General features: G+C 40.2%; 1 protein-coding gene across 6 annotated transcripts in view; it reads left to right on the forward strand.

Moving 5' to 3' along the window:
- Nucleotides 1-19818, forward strand: part of Dgkepsilon (diacylglycerol kinase epsilon) — a 35247-nt gene extending 15429 nt beyond the window's left edge. For all 6 annotated transcript variants that reach the window (XM_076177194.1, XM_076177195.1, XM_076177197.1 and 3 more), the window contains 9 exons: nt 9179-9350; nt 9490-9620; nt 10652-10793; nt 12755-12975; nt 13430-13607; nt 13706-13839; nt 15491-15668; nt 17316-17452; nt 18994-19818. In XM_076177194.1, coding sequence (XP_076033309.1) covers nt 9179-9350; nt 9490-9620; nt 10652-10793; nt 12755-12975; nt 13430-13607; nt 13706-13839; nt 15491-15668; nt 17316-17452; nt 18994-19107 — 1407 coding nt within the window. In that variant the 3' untranslated portion in view covers nt 19108-19818. The remainder of the gene's footprint in view (nt 1-9178; nt 9351-9489; nt 9621-10651; nt 10794-12754; nt 12976-13429; nt 13608-13705; nt 13840-15490; nt 15669-17315; nt 17453-18993) is intronic.
- The last annotated feature ends 201 nt before the right edge of the window (nt 19819-20019 follow it).

The following is a 20019-nucleotide window of genomic DNA, read 5'->3' on the forward strand; positions in this document are numbered from 1 at the left end:
ATATCATTTATTTCATTTCTTATCCAACACAGTGGGTTCTTGTTGAATGAATACATACATATACCAAGGGCTTTTTCCCCCATACAAGGGAGGTAGCCAAAGTCAAAGGCATAAATCCACTCCCACCCATTTCATCCCCACATACGCCACTTCCATTCACCACCCCTCTCTCCATCTTTTCTTCCCTCCTTCTGGATGGCTGGTCATCCTTGCCTCTCAACCACTGTCCTGGGTCAGAAGCAATGCAGCAAGACACAGCACATCCACAGCAAGGCTGCTTCATTTAATTGCCCCCCATCCCTCCCCGTCCCCTCATGCAGAAAAAGAAAACGCAGGGAAAAATCCCTTTGGGATGTGTCATATCAATGACACGTACCCTCTCACCCACCCACCCCCATCTCCCACCCACTCCTTTCCATGCATCACAGCATCATCCATACACACTCATTCTCCACTCATGTCTATCTTCTGTCTTCTCCCTTCCTTCCTCAACAGACATTCCCCTCTTTCCCAATGTCCCTTTTACCCCATCCATCCATCTCATCCTTGGTCACTCCCTCATGTTCACTACCTCCACCTCTTCCTTACACACCTCGTTTACTAATCTGTCATCACTCATTCTTTCGATGTGTCCAAACCATCCCAATACTCTTTCATCAACCCTATCTCCCAACTCCCTCTCCATCCCTGTTCTCCTCCTCACTTCCTCATTTCTCACTCTATCCAGCCTAGTAACCCCTACCATACTTCTCAGGCATTTCATCTCAAACATATTTAAACTCTTCCTCTCTTCCACTCTTATGTTCCATGTATTTTAGTAAGAAATACACTCAAATATTAGTTGCAAGCCACAGAATAGGTCAGGAGTCACTACTTTAGAGTACTTTTCTTAGGAAAAAATGTAAATACCCAGAGATATGTCATTCGTTTGCATGAATACAAATGCTGGATGAATACAAGTGAAAAAATGCTGTCCATGCATATAATTACATTATTTACCTCAGCTATGCATGCAGGTGTGTCAGCTTGGAAGAGTCAGAACAAGGAAGTGATCCAGTCATGAACCGTTGATGAATTTGAGGCTAAATTTGATCAGTGGAGACAGAGAAGGGACTCGACAAGCATAGCTCCTTTCCTGTATATTCCAATTAGGATTATAAATTATTATAGCATACCAACCTTACATTTTGCTTGTCACAATTTTGTGTGTATATTTATATATATATATATATATATATATATATACATATATATATATATATATATATATATATATATATATATATATATGTTGTGGACAGCAGTAGAAACCATAAAAAATTCAGAAGTGAATCTCTCCTTACTCATGAAACAGTGGGAGCAACTCGTAGAAAAATGCCATCATGAAAAAAGTAGTGAATCATCATCAAACACTTCTCCTAAACAAATTTCAAACCCACAACTCCAACAAATAGGTAAATGACAAAAGAAGTATTAAAGACCAAACCAGACACAGATGCTACCTCTCCTTTCACCAACAAAGATGTAGAAAGGACAATAAAGAAATTGAAAAGGTTCCATCCTGAAGGCTCGGACAAGATCTTGAACATCTGCCAAAAATGCGTAAAACACCTTGGCCCACTAGCTATACAAACCTTAACTGATATCTTCAACCACTCTTAGTTCCGTAATAAAATAAAAATTGTTAAAAAAAATTATGGAAACTGTCAAGGACCAATCTCCAAAACCCTGGTCCAGAACATAACACCATTGTACTCAAACAGATGACCTGATAATGGTAATGCAGAATAGAAACTATAAAAGAACTACTAGGAACCCCTAAGCCAACAAACTAGAGTAATGGCTCGGAAGTAATGGAATAGAAACCTCACCCTAGAAATTATCAGTAATTTTATTCATTCCAGACAACCATGAATAAAAAATAAATACAATAGCCAAACCCTTCCATTGGAAAAAGACCTAAAAATTCTAGGCGTTACATTTGGTACTCGTATGATCTTCAATCCACACATTAAAGATCTATATGAAAACCAACAAGAAAATGATGATGATATGGTTTAACATCACAAACTCCTCCTTATCTAAAGGCTAGGACAGTGCCCCTCACAGAGGACTTTATAGCATGGAATTATGAACCATGCCCTAGGTTCTATTTCGCTGGTGGCAGGATTCGAACTGCCATCCCCTTGACCTTTGCTGCAAGTAACAACACCCTAACCCACTCAGCCTACTAAATTTCATCGTAAGCATGGGCCTTAGACAACAGAAGAAAACTCCAGTTACTGTCTTCTAACAGTTCATAAGAACCACCCTCAACTACACATACATAATATGGTTATTACAAATCAGTATTAGAAGCATAGACACTTTACAAACTATACAAAATAAAACATTGAGAGTAATGATAAGATACACCAAAACCATGAAAGGAATGGAAGTCCTAGATAAAGATGATTTATTAAAGTGGAACAAGAGAAAAATAAGAGGACATGAAAAGAAACTCAAAAAGGATAATTATAGAAGAGATCTGAAAAAGAATAGCTTCCCACACAGAGTGGTGGATATCTGGAATAAATTAGATAAGGCAACAGTGTGTGCAAATACTATTCAAGAATTTAAGAACAAACTTGATGCTGAAAGATATAAAGGCGGGTCACTATGAGCATAGCTCCCTTCCTGTATAATACAACTAGGTAAATAGGACACGTGCACAGTCAAAAATCCTCCCCATACAATATAATTTGAAAATGATAGGGATACTGTTCTATGCTAGCAAGATGCCAGTTATAAACTTCTAGAGCATGAAGCCAGACTGATCAGTGCAGTGGCAATATTTGAGGGTTTCTGTAAGAGGATGATGACAACAACATCCTGAGTGTGATACCATACAAAAACAATAGCTTCCCTTGCAATATATTTTTGATTTACATCTAACAAAAGGCCTTTATCACCCCTATAGTCCCTTATGGTAAGGGAGTTGAAGTATACACCCACCCTGCACCTGTCCCATATCCTCCCAAAACTCCATTCAGTATACTACGTATTTTTAGATTTTTTTAACAAGATTTTAAAGTATCATATAAATATTTTGATTTGCTTTTTTTCTGTTTCCCCTCTTACTGCATGTGTTTACAGTAATATCTAAGTCTTATTTGATACCTGAATATAGAAATTATATTTCTGGTCCTAGTACTCCAAGTCCCTATCAGTGTTAAGGAATTTTTTTTATTTATTCATCTACCATATTTATTTTTTTAACATTGGATGAAATATCTGAATTAGACAGTCTTTTTCCCATACTTCAGTTTTAAGTGATAGGTTTAAAAACCTGAACCCACATTTACATAGTGAATTTTTTTGTTTTTGTTTTGTTGCATTTTCATAATACCTAATCATGAAGAATGTCCCCAAACCTTGTTTTATTTCTTATCAGTGAAACAGTGCAAAGCATCCCAGCACAGTTAGGAAACTCATGCTTCAAGGCATGTCACATCTTATAGTTGAATGTTAGTGAGCATTTACATGGGTTGCATTTACAGGATACAGAAGTGGTGTCTGATAAGGAATCCAGTGAAACACTACAGTCTGCAATTTGGAGTAATTGTGATTGTCATGTTAGTGGCAACTTAGATAAATCCTGTGAAGGCTCACCACAAAAGGGGCATAGAAGGAGACCCAAGGATACAGAGGAGAAACTAGCAGAGGCTTACAAGTTTATGAAAGAGTTTCAGAGCAAAATGAAGCATCGAGATGTGTTCTCAGTTTTTGGCGAATATGTAGCTGAAAGAATACGTGCTTGCGAGGATACTCGTGCACGCACTGTTGCGCAGCATGAAATAAGTGATATATTGTATAAGATGGAAATGGGAGAGCTTCCGTCTCAACCAAGCTCAGTTGAGGACAGTCCCGTCCACCATCGCTGTTTCACCACCTATTCCAGCAATATGTACTGATGCATATATGAAAAATGTGATTTAATTTTATTGTTCGTGTAATTCATTCCAAGTAGTTTAAGTATTTATGTAATTGTTATTTTTATTTATTTGATTTAAGCATACAGGAAAGCAGCTATATCTGTGGAGTCCTGTCTCTTTCTCCACTGATCTGATGTGTCATTTATGGTTTTAGATCGGACTGTCTTCCTTTATACTATTCCATGAATTGACACACTGTATGGAAAATACTTCTTGATATCCTTGATGTGGTTTGATAAAAGAATTAATAATTGATGAAAGAATGTCAGAATAAGTAAGAATGTTATTTATTGATTCAATAATGTTTGTGCAAGTGTTCTGTGAAAAATGTGATATTTAAATACATGAATTGTTACCTATATTTGTGATTTTACTGCTTCCACCAAACATGTTCAAATTTGACATAATTAGTGATACCCCATGTGTGGTATTGGCTGCATGTTATTGTGTGGTATAAACTGTGCAGTAGCATACAATTATTACTTTAGGGACTATATAGGGTGCCCCTATGGACCAGAGCCTCATATCATTTTGTCTATGTAAGAGGAAACCTCTAATCATAGAGAAATGATACTACTTTATTGTACTGTGACTGTTCCTCCATTATGCTGTCACACTCCCTCTTAATATTGCCTTGTACCACTTCTCTGAGTATATATATTTCTATTTTTGCCTTTCCCCTGTGGTAGGGGGAAGAAAGAATACTGCCACAGAGTCTTCCCACTTGGGTCATAAAGGCAGCTAAAACAGGAGTGTGGGACTAGGCATCCCACTTTGTAGTCCTATGGATGTATTCCTGTGAGAAGTCAAGGCATAAGAGGGTCTGGGAGAAGTTTTCCAACCAGAACCCTAAGGTTTGGGTCTTTTAATGTGCATGGATGTGGTACAGATGAGAGTAAAACAGAAGAGATAGGCAGAATGTTTGTGAGACTAAACTGAAAGGGAGAGAGTTTGAGAGTGTAGTGGGGAAGGTGACAGAAGGGAGGAGAGGGCAAGGAAGGGAAGGGGTGGCTCCATCAGTAAGTGAGGGAATAGGTAAGCAAGTGGTGTAGTGAAAGATTTCTTCAAGGTTAATGTGAATGAAGGTGAAAATGGGAAGTGAGATGTGAGTTTGTAAGTGCTCATGGGCCTCGTAGTGAGAAGAGTGTATAGGAAAGGTAGGCATTTTGAACTGATTTAAATGAGTGCATAGAGAGTTTTGGGAGGAATGTCACTGTAGTGGTATTGGGAGATCTCAGTGCTAGAGTAGGGGATGAACCAATAGAGTGGGAACTGTGGAGTACCAGGTAAAAATCATAGTGGAGACCTAATTTTAGAGGTGTGTTTAGAGAGATGATGATAGCTAACAGTATTTAGGAAGAAAGTCAAGCATAAGTACACATGGAAGAGTGTGGTGGATGGAAAGTTTGTTGATAAACCATTAATGGGCTGTAGTGATATCCAGGAAGAGAGTAGGAAGAGTTCTGGATGTCCATTTTCTTAGGGGAGAGAGTGGGGAGATGTCAGATAATTTTTTGGTGGAAGGTAAGTTGAGAATGGAGGATTAGTGAAGAAAGGAAAAAGGCAGAAGGTAGAGATGTGCTTAAAGCAAACTGTTTAGATGAGTAGGAAAAGGAACAGGAGCACAAGGAGAACCTGAGAGAAGTGTAGGAGGCGTTGAATTATAGAATAAAAGTGATGTGGAAAAGGAATGGGGTGGTGTTCCAAGGAAGAAGTGACAAGGTGTGTATATGAAACAAGGAGGATGTAAGGGAATAGAAGGAAGGGTAGTGAGTGGTGGGATGATGAAGTGAAGAAGGTAGTAGAAGAGGAGAAACAAGCATTCAGGGACTGGTTGCAAAGTAGGATGAGAGGTTTAAAGAAAAAAGAGAAGCAAAACGAAAAATGAGGAAAAAAGGCAAACAGATGTAAAATTAGGGAGGAGTATGACAAAAAATTTAAAGCAATAAAAAAAGGTTTTGGAAGGAAATCAAAAGGAAGGGGAGGTGAGTCAAGTAAAGAAGAAATGTAAAATGTGCAGATGGGCAGATCTTAATGGAAGAGGAGGCAGTAAGGGAAGATGGGTGGAGTATTTTAGAGTTGTTGAATGTGGAGGAAGATAGGGAGGGGTAGCTGTGGGAGGCACCAAGAAAATGACTGATGGGAGAGGAAAAGGGAGAAATAAGAAAGATGAAGTGCAAGTAGTTTTGAAAATTATTAAAACAGGTAAGGCACCTGGGTTTGATGGGTAAGCATCATCATATCGAAGAGGTTAAGGATCTGGAAAAGGCGTATGACAAGGTAGACAGAAAGGCATTGTGGGATGTTTTGCAGGTATATGGGATTGGGGGAAAGATGTTAAGGGCAAACAAGAGTTTTTATGAGAGTAGTACAGTCGCAGGAAGAAAAATCGGAACATTAACATGGTGTGGTTAATAAAAATATATATATTTCACTTACATTTATTTTATTTTGATCATATCCCCACACATAATACTTTGACATATAGTCTTTGTTCATTATCACTATTTGGTCTTGGGCATTGATTTGGCCAGCATGGCAATGTAGAAGACATCCATATTGACCCATAACCCTTTCAGTGCCTCCTGCAGGTTTTTGATGTTGGTTGGTTTGGATGCTTCTATCTCATTTTTCATAATATTATAGGCATTCTCAATGGGATTCAAATCTGGTGAATTACCCAGCCAGTCTAACACTTCAGTTGGGTTATCAACAAGGAACTTTTTCACCACTTTTGATTTGTGTGCCCGGGCCCCATCATGCATGGTGGGGCTGTCCACTCTGTGTTGTAACAGCAATATAAATTGTGACATGCAAATTGTATATTACAAATTTTATTGTCAATGATTTTTTTTTTTTTTTTTTTTCCCTCCTGTGACAGTAGAACCTGTGTAAGAATGGGAAAAGGAGAGAGTAAGTGGTTTGAGGTAAAGATGGGACTGCGTCAGAGCTGTGTCACGTTGCTATGCCTGTTCAGAGTGTACATGGTGTGGGAGGTAAAGATGAGAGTAATGGACAGGGACTGGAGATGGTTAAAGAAAATGGAGAAAAGTGGGAAGTGAGCCAGACAACATTGTGTGGCAGGGTCATAGGAGAGACCAAAGGAGTTAGTGACGGACTTTGGGAAGGTATGCGATAGGAGAATTTGAAGGTAAATGTGGGTAAAAGTAAGGTGATGAGACATACAAAAGTAGAGGATAGGAGTGAGTTGGAAGTCTAAAAGGAGAGAGGCTGGAGGAAGTGGATAGCTTTAGGTATTTGGGGTTGCATATGGTAGGAAAGGGAAGAGTGGAGGTGGAATAAATTGTAGATTGAGAGAACCAAGTAAATGCCTTGGAGGATTAAAAAGTCATGAGAAATAGGCATCTGGGAATGGATACAAAGAGGAGAGTGTATGAAGGGGTGATTGTGCCAATGGCATTGTGTAGGGCAAAGATTTTAAATTTAAGTGAAGCAAGGAGGAAGTATTTAGATGTGTTTCAGATGAAATGTGAGAAGTATGGTAGGGGTTACAAGGTTGGATAGAGTGAGAAATTTTATGAATTTATCATTTTTTTTTTGGCATCCGACCTAGATATGGACCAAAAGGTCTCCTGTCGGCATGCATGCTCTGCCTTTGTAATCTGCCTCTGCCTTTGAAATGAGGAGGTGAAGAGTAGAGTGGAAGTGGAAAAGGGAAACTGTTTCCCAGGTGCCTTCCTTCAGAACCCAGCAACACCCTTACCTTCATCTAGAGATCTGACTACCATTGAATGCCCCCAACCTCCTACGAGCTCTTGACATAGGAACAGAATGACACTGATATCAACGGGAATGTGTCCCAAGGTTATGGCAACAAATTGAGGACCAATCTGAAGAATGTCAAAAATCATTTTTTTCCATATAGCTGTATCAATTCCTGGGATAGCTTAGCAGAGCTGGGCACATTCCTCGGTGCATCCCTTGGTGTCCTGACTGACACGCATATAGTCTGAACACCGAGGAATGCACCCAGCTTTGTAGTTGAGATGTCTAAAGCCGCGTCCACACTAGTTGCATTTCCACGTATCGTATCATCTTTTCGTACCACCTAGTGATACGATACGGTGCAACAGGGTATTGTACCAACTTGTTGCATATCCATTTACAGCAGGCAGATATGCAACAAGTGGGTACGATACCCTGTTGCACCGTATTGTATCACTAGGTGGTACGCAAAGATGATACGATACGTGGAAATGCAACAAGTGTGGATGCAGCTTTAGAATATGATGTAGCCCAGTCTATCTGGAGATGCAGCCCCAAGAGCCTGATACATAGCCTCTGGAATAAGCCAAAGATATCTCACTCAACTTCAACCATTTCCACTACCTTTGTGCCTAAAGAGAGTTGACTACCGGCAACTGCACCCATCCTGCCACAGTAAGCTGATGACGTAGAAACAGTCACATACTTGCACAACAACAAAAGTTCAAAGTTTCTTCCCAGAGAAAGTGATGAGAAGGGTTGAGGATCATTGTTAGCTGCTACATGGCTGCAGGTTTTCAGTTATTGAAATAGAAATAAATCACAATGTATATGTAATGTCTTATAGCAATAACACAATGTTCAGATCTTGGATGTTTCTTCTTTTGCAGGAATAGAATGTTTTTTAAGTTATGGATAACTTGAAGTAAATGCATGTTTGTTTGTGGATTGACTTGTATGCATTGAAAAGTAAGGAATGTGGATAATTTTCATTCTAGACGAGAGCAAATGATTGAGGCTAATGTTTAATTTCTTCCTTGTGTTTGATGTTGGATGCAGGTGAGAAATAACCATTACAGATTAGATTTGCATGGAGAGTTCCTCTTCAAATGTTTGTCATACATGCAAAATGTTTGAAGTATTTATGCATGTAATTCATCATGACGAAAGTCATTGGCAAGGAAGTGCTCTCCTTGCATCTTCTGGGAAGAGATGTTCATGACGTTAAACCAATTCATCATTTTCATTTGTATGTTGAGATTACTCCTGGATGCGGTAAAGAATATATGTGTGCATTTGCATTTGAATGTATGTTATTGTTTAAGGCAAGTTTATCATTAACTATGGAAAGACTTGACCATAGAAAGCTCTGCTTGCATTCTTTGAGTCATTCCTTTTTCTTCGAAACTAGAAGTATGAAAGTATTATCGCAGTTATACAGGTCTTCTGTGACGCTTCTCTACCTCAATTTGTTTCAGTGTTGGTACTGCAATATTTGTGAAACTTTAATAAACGCCTGTGACGGGACACAGTGTGATGCTTGTGGCATTTGTGCCCACACTGTCGATTGTTTTGTTGAAGCTAATAAGCAGTTGCGCTGTAAAGTCATATCAAGCAATGTATCGACTCACAAGCACCACTGGATTAAAGGTTGGTTCTGTGTGTGATCGCATTGTATGCGCATTTACCTTGCATGTGTTAATAGGAAAAAAAATTGTGGCTATTTGCATTAAGTGTAATACTGAGAATGAAACATCTTCCATTGTTTTATTAACGTATGGGTTCTCAGGGAACTTACCTTCACATGCACAATGTGAGGTGTGTGAGGAAGAATGTGGCCTCGGACCAGGTCTGGTGGATTTGCAATGCTGCTGGTGCCAGCGGACTGTCCATGACTCATGCTTGTTGCATTTTTCAGAGGTGAGAAATTAAACTCATGCTTGTTGAATTTTTCAGAGGGGAGAAATTATTTGTTGTACAGGAATACCTCGCTATACAACAGAGTTGTGTTCCCAGCTGACTAGTCGCAATGCAAAAATTTGTATATGGAGGTGGGTTTTACATGTAAATAATAGGGAGGAGGGTTGTGTTCATGGATACGTCACCCCCCTCCCCTCAATTTTTGCCTCCTGGGGTTTTCACATACACCCAACATTTGTTTTACCTACTTTATAGCACTCGGTCATATAGTGAAGTATTCCTATATTTAACCATTATACTCTACTTTATACCCAAAAGATAGGTTATCACTCTTTCACAGTAAAGTTTTATTGATTCAAAATTCAGACAATAACCCCTTCATTACCCACCTGTCAACCTTACGTAAACAAACGTTTCAAACCATCCCACGAATGGCTGGAGCCTTATGTTTGTAAACACAGACACTTACCACCACGTGGGTAGAAATAACCCAGAAACCGAGGCCTTGAGAGCCCTCAATACACACAGCTTATAACTGTGACACGTGCGTGTCATGGGGAGCACGCTCGGTTCCTGGCGGGTGCACTCAGCCGTGACACGCAGGTGTCACAAAACACACATCCGGTACTCAAGGGGTTAACTGTATATCCTCAATGAATTCACTCCTAGCTTTCGTTGCCAAAACGAACAAGTAATGCTCTGCTTTTGTGTTATAGTTGAAGATACATATGAATACATACCAAAAGGTCTTCCCATTACAAGGGGATGGCCTAACTGAAGATAAATATAGTATTCTAGGATCTTGTAGTTATTTTCATCAATATTGTCTTATATGCAGGTGCATCTTTTGGCTGGCAGATTTGATACAGAAATTAATTTAACCAAGGAGAAATCCAAGGTCTTGCTGTACAAATAGCTTTCATTATATATATATATATATATATATATATATATTTTTTTTTTTTCCCCTTCCTTTCTTTCTTTTTATGTTTGATATACAGTCACCATACATGTGATTCCCACTTTGAAAGGTATGTGATATGGGCTGTGTGAATGACTGCATCGTTCCTCCAAATTGCATACGTCTTCAATCTACAAGACTGCGCAAGCAGCTCCTTGTGAAACAAGTTCTTGATCCAAAATTGTCCAATTGGAGTCCAGTAATTGTTATAGGTAAGCTTTAAAATCAACATAATATTTATTGCATTGAGTTTCACTAGTTGGAAGTTTGTAACCTCCACAATGGTCAGCAGTAGTTCTTATGCTCCTCCCCTCCTCTCTTCAGGAAGAAATATTGAACTTTTGTGTGTCTTTATTATTGTGGCTCTGTTTCTCTTCTACAAGTTGGTAGGAGGAGGAAACAACCTCCCAAAGACATGTCCCTATAGTGAGCTCATTCATAGCAGGCAACCTCACAGGGGACCACTGATAATATATGGTTTAACGTCACAAACTCCCCCCTAAACAGAGGGCTTTGTAGCATGGAATTCAATGAACCATGCCCTTGGTTCAACTTCGCTGGTGGCAGGATTCGAACCACCATCCCCTCGACCTTCGCCACAAGTAACGACACCCTAACCCGCTCAGCCAGCAAGCTTACTACTCTGACAATATAAGGACCAATTAAAGGCCACCTTTAAGAGAACCAACATCGATCCTGACAACTGGGAAACTGCATCTTGAGATCAAAAAAGATGGAGTGAAACCATTATGTCAGGAGCAGAACATCTTGAAAACACTCAAATTGTTCAGATCAAAGAAATGAGAGAAACGACAAAAGCCCACACCCTCCTTCCAAAGCCCCTGGCAACAATAAGATGCGAGCACTGTCTGAGAATGTTCCATTTGAGGATTGGATACCTTAGCCATATCTGACACAAGCACTGAACCAATCAACCCTCTGAAGAAGGAAGAACTACAGGAATGGTTTACTCAGAAACGAGATGACAACAAGGAGGGGAGCAGTTGCCAGTTGTCAATTCTCATGTGTGAAAGAGAAGGAAAATATCTGAAATTGATAGAGAGAGAATCTTAGATCCAGTCCAAATACCAAGTACCAGTCCCTCATAGTACTCTACCTTCAGATAGGAGTGAGGGCTCTCGCTGAGTTTTGAAGATTTTTGGCAGAAAGACAATTCTCTCAAATGTCCAGTTTGCCAGACCACAACATGCAGTTACAGTATTTTGAGAAGGATAATGGAGCAACAGAAAAGGGAAGGACGATATATTGGAAGAAGGGGTGGTGAAACTTATCCAGAAGGGAATTTTGTCAAGGATTTAGTGGAGAACAAATGTTACTGCAGGAAAAAAAATTGCATTATTTGATAGATGAAATAACAGGAACAAGGCATGCAAAATACTAGAGAAATAACTTGGACTCGAATTGAAGATATATTTAGGTGAGGTTGTTTTAAGAAGGATGGCACACGGCCAAAAACCAGTGGCTGCTCTTCTTCTCTTCTTACTGTCCCGTGTTAAAGGGACAAACCCACACTTACGTAACACACACAATAGTTAATGTTGTTTCCCATACATCTGGAGGAAGTCCTGAGAACCATTGCTGACTACTGTGGTACATTAATGTTCCAGTACATATCACTTTAGGCCACAGTTATTATTGTCCCAAGCTGTAAGAAAATCTCAGGTATTAATTTTTTTTTTTTTTTTTTTTTGGGGGGGGGGGGGACTAGAAAGCTTGCCTCTTTTCTGAAGGGTTTATTAATTGATTTCACTATTGTTTAAAAGGAAGAACGAGACCTCAAGTTGCATAAAAATTATATAGACTTCCAGTTGAAAATGTTTCCTTAATCCATTCCCTACAATAAGACAATAAATATTTTATTTTGGCTAATGCCAGATTAATTTATCCAGTGTAGAGGATTTTACTATACCTTATAAAGGTTGATAGTATTTTTAGGCAAGTCTGAATTGTTGCTTGTGGGGAAAGGTTAGCAGTTTGGTTGTGTAATATATTTGCTTGGCAAAATTTTATTCGGTGGATTACTGCACCCATACCGCTAAGGTATAAATTGCCATAATCCCTTCAACTTTTTTCTTAAGTGCAGTATTCACAAACACTTCATTGGTGTGAAGTATATGAACGACTCTAATCTCTCTTACTTTTTATCCATAAGGTAATAGACTCTCGGGGAGTAACGAGTGTGAGGGAATCCTTGCCTCCTTCAGACGAATACTCAATCCTGCACAGGTGATCGATCTTGCAGAAAGGCCACCTGAAGAAGCTTTGGAATGGTGTCATTTAATGCCACCTAATAGACAGTGCCGTGTCATTGTAGCTGGAGGTGATGGTACTGTTGGATGGGTATTTAATGCTATACAGAAATTAAAGTTAAAGGTAAGCAGTCATTGGATTCGTTGTACTTGCATATATACATATGCCAAGGGTTTTTTTCCCCTTACAAGGGAGATAGCCAAAGTCAAAGGCATAAATCTACTCCCACCCACTTCATCCCCACATACTCCACTTCCATTCACCACGCCTCTCTCCCTCTTTTCTTGGCTCCTCCTGGATGACAGATCATCCCAGCATCTTGCTCAGTGGAGTGTATTTAGGGATGGAATGGATGGGAATGATTTTAATGCCTTTTTCTTTATGGCTACCTACCTTGTAAGGGGGAAAAGGTCTTTGGTGTATGTATGTATGTATAAAATTTGTGAAGGGGATAATAATGGAAGTCTGAATATTCATAACTATGCCCCTGTCTTGTTCTTTTATTTCATTGTGGAAAGTGAGATTTATAGATATTTTTCATCTTGACATTGCATAACCTTGGTGACTTTGTCCGCAGCAAGCACCTTTGGTAAGCATCCTTCCCCTTGGTACTGGTAATGACCTGTCAAGAGTCATTGGATGGGGGGAAGAATCGGGTGAAGTAGACCCTATTAAACGCCTCATAGAACTTCGGAAGGCATCGCAAGCATCTCTAGATCGCTGGAAAGTTAACTTTTTACCTGCCAAGAGCTTAGGTAATATACTTGATTTAAAAATTGTATGGTTACCATTTGTGAATTATAGCTTTATATATTATGTATCAATGATTGTCAAAGTTGATATTACTTTGCAGGAATTCGTATGCCGTCAAGGGAGGTCTATATGAACAATTACTTAAGTATTGGTGTAGATGCACTCGTCACCTACAATTTTCATAAAACAAGGCAGTCACCTTTCTATATATTCAAGAGTCGTACAATCAACAAGGTAAGATACGAGTGTCCTCAGTTTTTTTTTTTTTTTTTCCAGACAAGATCTTGATAGTAATAAAGGGTACTAGTGACAGGTACCTGCGGTTGATGGTCCTTCAAAATGCAAGTCAGAAGTAATCCTCTCCCTGCTACCCACCTTCAAAAACATCGACACCCTCCCCTCTATCTTGAAGTGCAGCCTCAGGAGGCTGACACTTGGTCCTTGGACTGAGTCCAAGCTCTCTCAGTCAACTTCAGCCATGTTTCCCCAAATTCTTTTTTTGATATAATGAAAGTTAAAAACCAGCAATTGATCCACTCCCCTATGACTATAGGCCAGTGACATTGAAACTGTCCTACACTCTTGCAACACCGACATCATCCTAAAGTTTCATCTTAAGAGAACCCTTTGGGGCTGCAGGTTTCCAGTTGGTGAAATTAACCCATTCAACTCCGATGACAAGATGTCCTGTCATTTGGTCAAATAAAACAAAAAATCATAAAACACCAAAATGTTTGATCAAACACCAGAAAAATATGACGTCAGTCCTCGCTTCGCTCGCAGCGAAGCGAGGACTGACGTCATATTTTTCTGGTGTTTGATCAAACATTTTGGTGTTTTATGATTTTTTGTTTTATTTGACCAAATGACAGGACATCTTGTCATCGGAGTTGAATGGGTTAAGCAGCAGGTATTACACAATTAGGATGTTTACAAAAAGAGTAATATTTCAAGCCACAACGTTATCTTTTCAAGCAAATTTCAAAAGAAAATACAAATAGGGCAGACTTGTGAAGGACCTTCGTTTTACATTTTATTGAAAGTTATATTTATTTATTTGATTTAATAACTTTCTATGTGGAATGAGTGGGAGTGGGTATATGCCTTTTGATTTGGCTACCTCTGTGGTAAGGGGGAAAAAACCCTTGGTATATAGACGCAGAAGCGGCTTTGCTGTGGATGTGCTGTGTCTTGTGACACTGCTTCTGACCCAGGGCAGTGGACAGGATGCAGGGATGACCCGTCATCCAGGGGGTGCCAAGATAAGAGGGAGAGGGAAGGGTGGAGGGGAATGGAATATATAGGAGGTGGAATAGGTGGGATTGGTTTCTATGCCTTTTTCTTTATGGCTACCCCCCATGTAGGGGGAAAAAGCCTTTGGTTTATGTATGTATTTATTTTATTTGATAACTTTCTATGTGGAATGGGTGGGAGAGGGTATATGCCTTTTGACTTGGCTACCTCCGAGGTAAGGAGGAAAAAGCCCTTGGTATATAGATGCAGAAGCAGCTTTGCTGTGGATGTGCTGTGTCTTGTGACACTGCTTCTGACCCAGGGTGGTGGACAAGATGCAAGGATGACCAGTCATCCAGGAGGTGCCAAGATAAGAGGGAGGGAAGTGGGTAGAGGGGAGGCTGGAATGGGTGGGAGTGGTTTCTATGCCTTCGTTTTTTGTAGGGGAAATAGCCTTTGGTATATGTATATAGATAGATAGATTCTCATTTGCGTGATTGTTGTGCACTTTACTGATGCAGATAGGTGTGAGATGGGTGGAGGGCGGGTACATGCCTTGGCTGGCCTTTTGGTGTATAGATTGATAAGAGATAGATTGCCTTTAGAAATATTACATTAATAAATAAAAGAAAATCTTTTTTCTTTTCCAAAGTTGATTTACTTCACGTTTGGTACTAAAGATGTATTGGAACATGAATGTAAGGACCTGGATCAACATATAGAGGTATACATGAACAAGAGAAGGGTCAATTTGCCAAACATAGAAGCTGTCGTCATCCTTAACATTCCTTGCTGGGGCGCTGGAGTCCGACCATGGAAAATGGGTGAAGGTAACAGTTTGCTCTAAAGTTCTGTCTGTTGTAGGTGAATATATTTGGTCTTGAGTTAAAAGCAGCAACGACTGCAACAGCAGCATAGGAGAGAGGCCAAAACCAGAGTATGAGATCCAGTATATTTTATGTTTCGCCCAACTGGGTTTCTTCCATAAATAACATAATGGACAAACATTTGACTCCTTATATAGTCCAAGTTTGAGGAGAGAAACAAACAGGAAACAGTGTAAACAAAACTTACATAACTTGCTTGTTACCTCATTACCAGAATTCCTAGAGGTTTATTTAATGTAAAGAATCCATTATTTTGGTTAATAATAAAAATAAAAGTAGGGAAAATAAGTGTCAAGCAGGGCTTGCTCAGATTACGACAAGGTTTACATTGGTGAGAATTTCCGTAGTGTTGACAAGAATACTGGAACATAAATATGATAGGAAAACTTACAATATAAAATAATGCCATTGTTAGACATAGATTCAATACAGGCCACAGACTAGAATAGTCTGATAAAATATGAAAATCATACAATGAAACATAGATGTTTTGAATCTGCTTTTATATCTACTTTTGATATCAACCAAAATAATCAATTCTTTACATTAAATAAACCTCTAGCAGTTCTGGTGACAAGGTAACAAACAAGTTTTGGTTACGCCATTTTTATGTCCATTTCTCCACTCAGACGTGGGCTATATAAGGAGGCCAATGTTTGTCCTCTGTGTATTTTTTTTTTTTTTTTTTTTTTTTTTTTTTTTTCTCTGAAGAATCCCTCCTGGACAAAACATAAAATATAGTGGATCCCATACTCTGCTTTTAGTGTCTCTCATACATATTAGGTCTAGTTGATCTATGCTGTAACAAAAATAATCTGGAGCCCCTTCTTTTTTCCATATATTTCTCTCTCGTCTTCCTCCTCTTCTTATCTCCTCCCCCTCGTCCTCCTCTCCTCCCCCTCTTCCTCCTCTCCTCCCCCTCGTCCTCCTCTCCTCCCCTCTCCTCCTCTCTCCTCCCCTCTCCTCCTCTCCTCCCCCTCTTCCTCCTCTCCTCCCCCTCTTCCTCCTCTCCTCCCCCTCTTCCTCCTCTCCTCCCCCTCTTCCTCCTCTCCTCCCCCTCTTCCTCCTCTCCTCCCCTTCTTCCTCCTCTCCTCCCCTTCTTCCTCCTCTCCTCCCCCTCTTCCTCCTCTCCTCCCCCTCTTCCTCCTCTCCTCCCCCTCTTCCTCCTCTCCTCCCCCTCTTCCTCCTCTCCTCCCCCTCTTCCTCCTCTCCTCCCCCTCTTCCTCCTCTCCTCCCCCTCTTCCTCCTCTCCTCCCCCTCTTCCTCCCCCTCTTCCTCCTCTCCTCCCCTTCTTCCTCCTCTCCTCCCCTTCTTCCTCCTCTCCTCCCCTTCTTCCTCCTCTCCTCCCCTTCTTCCTCCTCTCCTCCCCTTCTTCCTCCTCTCCTCCCCCTCTTCCTGCTCTCTTCCTCCTCTCCTCCCCCTCTTCCTCCTCTCCTCCCCTCCCCCTCTTCCTCCTCCCCTCCCCCTCTTCCTCTCTTCTTTCTCCCTCCTCTTCCTCCCTCTCTTTTTCATCCCCCTCTTCCCCTTTTTCTTCCTCCCCCTCTTCTTGGTCTTCTTCCTCTTCATCTTCCTTTTCTTCTTCTTTCACAGGAGGAGATGCTGCCCCAGACCAGGACTACAGTGATGGCATTCTCGAGGTGTTTTGTGTCACGTCATCATTCCATATTGCACAGCTTCAAGTGGGCCTGGGAGGGCCAGAAAGACTTGGCCAGTGCTCAGAAATACGAGTAAGACTCTCTCTCTCTCTCTCTCTCTCTCTCTCTCTCTCTCTCTCTCTTGCTCAGTTTCTCTCTCTATACATATCTCTCTCGGCATTCTTTTTTGAGTGGGAATCCCCTTCAAAGACTAGATCACTTAACTTACCATTACCCCTATTTTCTATTGCTGTTCATAAATCTCTCCTTTACTACCTCCACAACTCATTCTATTTGTGCAATATTGTCCCTATGTATAAAAACCTCATACATACATATACCAAGGCTTTTTCCCCCTTACAAGGGAGGTAGCCAAAAAGAAAAAGGCATAAAACCATTCCCACCCATTCCATCCCTAAATACACAACTCCACCCTCCCTCTTATCTTAGCACCTCCTGAAGCTTCATACATCTTTAAAATAGTACTAAGTATTTCAGCGGCTTTGACCCATCATTTTTCACTCATATTTCCGAAATAATCATTCACATCAGCATGGTATATTAGCACAGCCTAATTCACACCCTGCCCTAATTTTTTACGTTATAGTGCATTCACAAGTGTATTTAATTATGGTGTTTACTCTTGATATTAAGTGTGTCGTAGCCGACACCCGTGAAGTAAATCAAACAAGTGAAGTTGGGATACACGAGGTAGTTTGTGATGACGTCACGACTTCCCCTGTTCGATTTACTTCACAGGTGTCGGCTACGATACGCTTAATATCAAGAGTAAACGCTGTAAGTAAATACACTTGTGAATGCACTATAATGTCAAAAATTAGGGTAGGGTGTAAATTAGGCTGTGCTAATATATCATACTGATGTGAATGGTTATTTCGAAAATATGAGCGAAAAACGATGGGTCAAAGCCACTGAAATACTTAGTAATCCTCTTCCAAGCTTCTTCCCCCCCTCCTCCCTCCCTTTCACCCAACTCCTCTCATAGGGTCAGAGAGGGGAGGTAGAAGAGGATAGAATAAATAATGTAAATGAGAGGGGAAGGAATGCATACAAACATACATATACCAAAAGCATTTTTCCCCCTTATAATGGAGGTAGCCAAAAAACAAAGGCATAAAAAACCACTCCCACCCATTCCATCCCTGCCACACTCCCCTCCCCTCCACCCTCGTATCTTGGCACCTTCTGGATGACGGGTCATCCCTGCATCTCGCCCACTGCCCTGGGTCAGAACCAGTGTCGCAAGACACAGCACATCCACAGCAAGGCCGCTTCATAAAATCGGCGACCCCCACCCCCTCTCCATCCCCTCATGCAGAAAAGGAGAAGACAGGGAGAAATCCCTTCAGGCTGCGTCAAATTATTTCTCACACATACTCCTTCACCCCCCATCCATTCTACCTCATGCATCACAGCACAAAGGGAGAAAAGCTGGGATGGAGATTGATTGGTCTTCATGGACGTAGTTTTACCAGCTCCTCCATCCTTTGAGACAATCTCTTACATTCGTCTCGCAAGCTTGAAGACCACCATTTATAGATATCCATTGTTGGTTCCTCTACTGAAGCATAATGACAATATTCATGTATTCTTTTTTTCATTCTTCTTCACAGATTGTATTGAATAGAACAGCGCCCATGCAGGTAGATGGAGAACCCTGGAAACAACATCCTGGAGAAATAAATGTAACATTTAGCCACCGAGCTGCTATCCTTGTTCAAAAGTAGTGCTGAAGAAGTATTGTGCAATGTTAGTCCATCTGGCTGAGAAGCATTGTATGTACATTGTGAATTAGAAATTGATTTGTGCCCTCAATGTTTTAAGTTGTTTATTTATCGACAGTTTAAAAAGTTGTTGTAAAGATAACTTGAGTGTCATATCTAGGAGACAATGTTGATAGATAAAGACGAACTTAATTTTACTGTAATAAACATTCCATGTCTAAAAAGGCTTTAAGTGTAATAATTTGTGTTAACTCGATATCGGAAACCCAGTTTTTTTAATTTTGTCTTTACACTTGTTTTGAACTTGTTACTGCTTCCACAGTCAACACCACCAAGAGAACCTGATGATTTGCCAATTATATCTGTGATTCCCATTGCAGACTTAGCCTTAGTAACTTAGTGCAATCCATCAGAGGCAACAACCTTCTTATTTTCAAAACAAAGATGGTACAAAAGGCTGTATATTTTTTTAAATCAACAGTTTGTGATATCATACCATATGAAATATTTTATCAGATATAATTTTTCCAGTTCTCCGTTTTCCTCCAGTTATTACCGAGTCCATACTCTGTGGTCTCGGTAAGTCCTATAGGAAGCAACATAGACATAGTGACAACTGAAGAAATGTAAAATGTATCTAGAAATGTATACAAGGCCCAAAGAAGAAAGCAAATGTAGAACAAAAAATAAAATTACCATACAGGACAATTAAAATGTTTTTTTAAGAACTGTACACCTTAAACTTATCCAGGAGGAGTCGAGATAAGAGTGAGGGAGGGAGGTGGATGGGAGTGGAGTATATGGGGATGGAATAGGTGGGAGTGGATTTTTTGGCTACCTCCCTTGTAAGGGGGGGAAAAGCCTTTGGACAGGATGCAGGGATGACCCGTCATCCAGGAGGTGGCAAGATGAGAG

Source organism: Oratosquilla oratoria, chromosome 40, assembly GCF_046742065.1.
Source record: "Oratosquilla oratoria isolate Oo_2021 chromosome 40, ASM4674206v1, whole genome shotgun sequence".
In the NCBI taxonomy this organism is placed as follows: Eukaryota; Metazoa; Arthropoda; class Malacostraca; order Stomatopoda; family Squillidae; genus Oratosquilla; species Oratosquilla oratoria.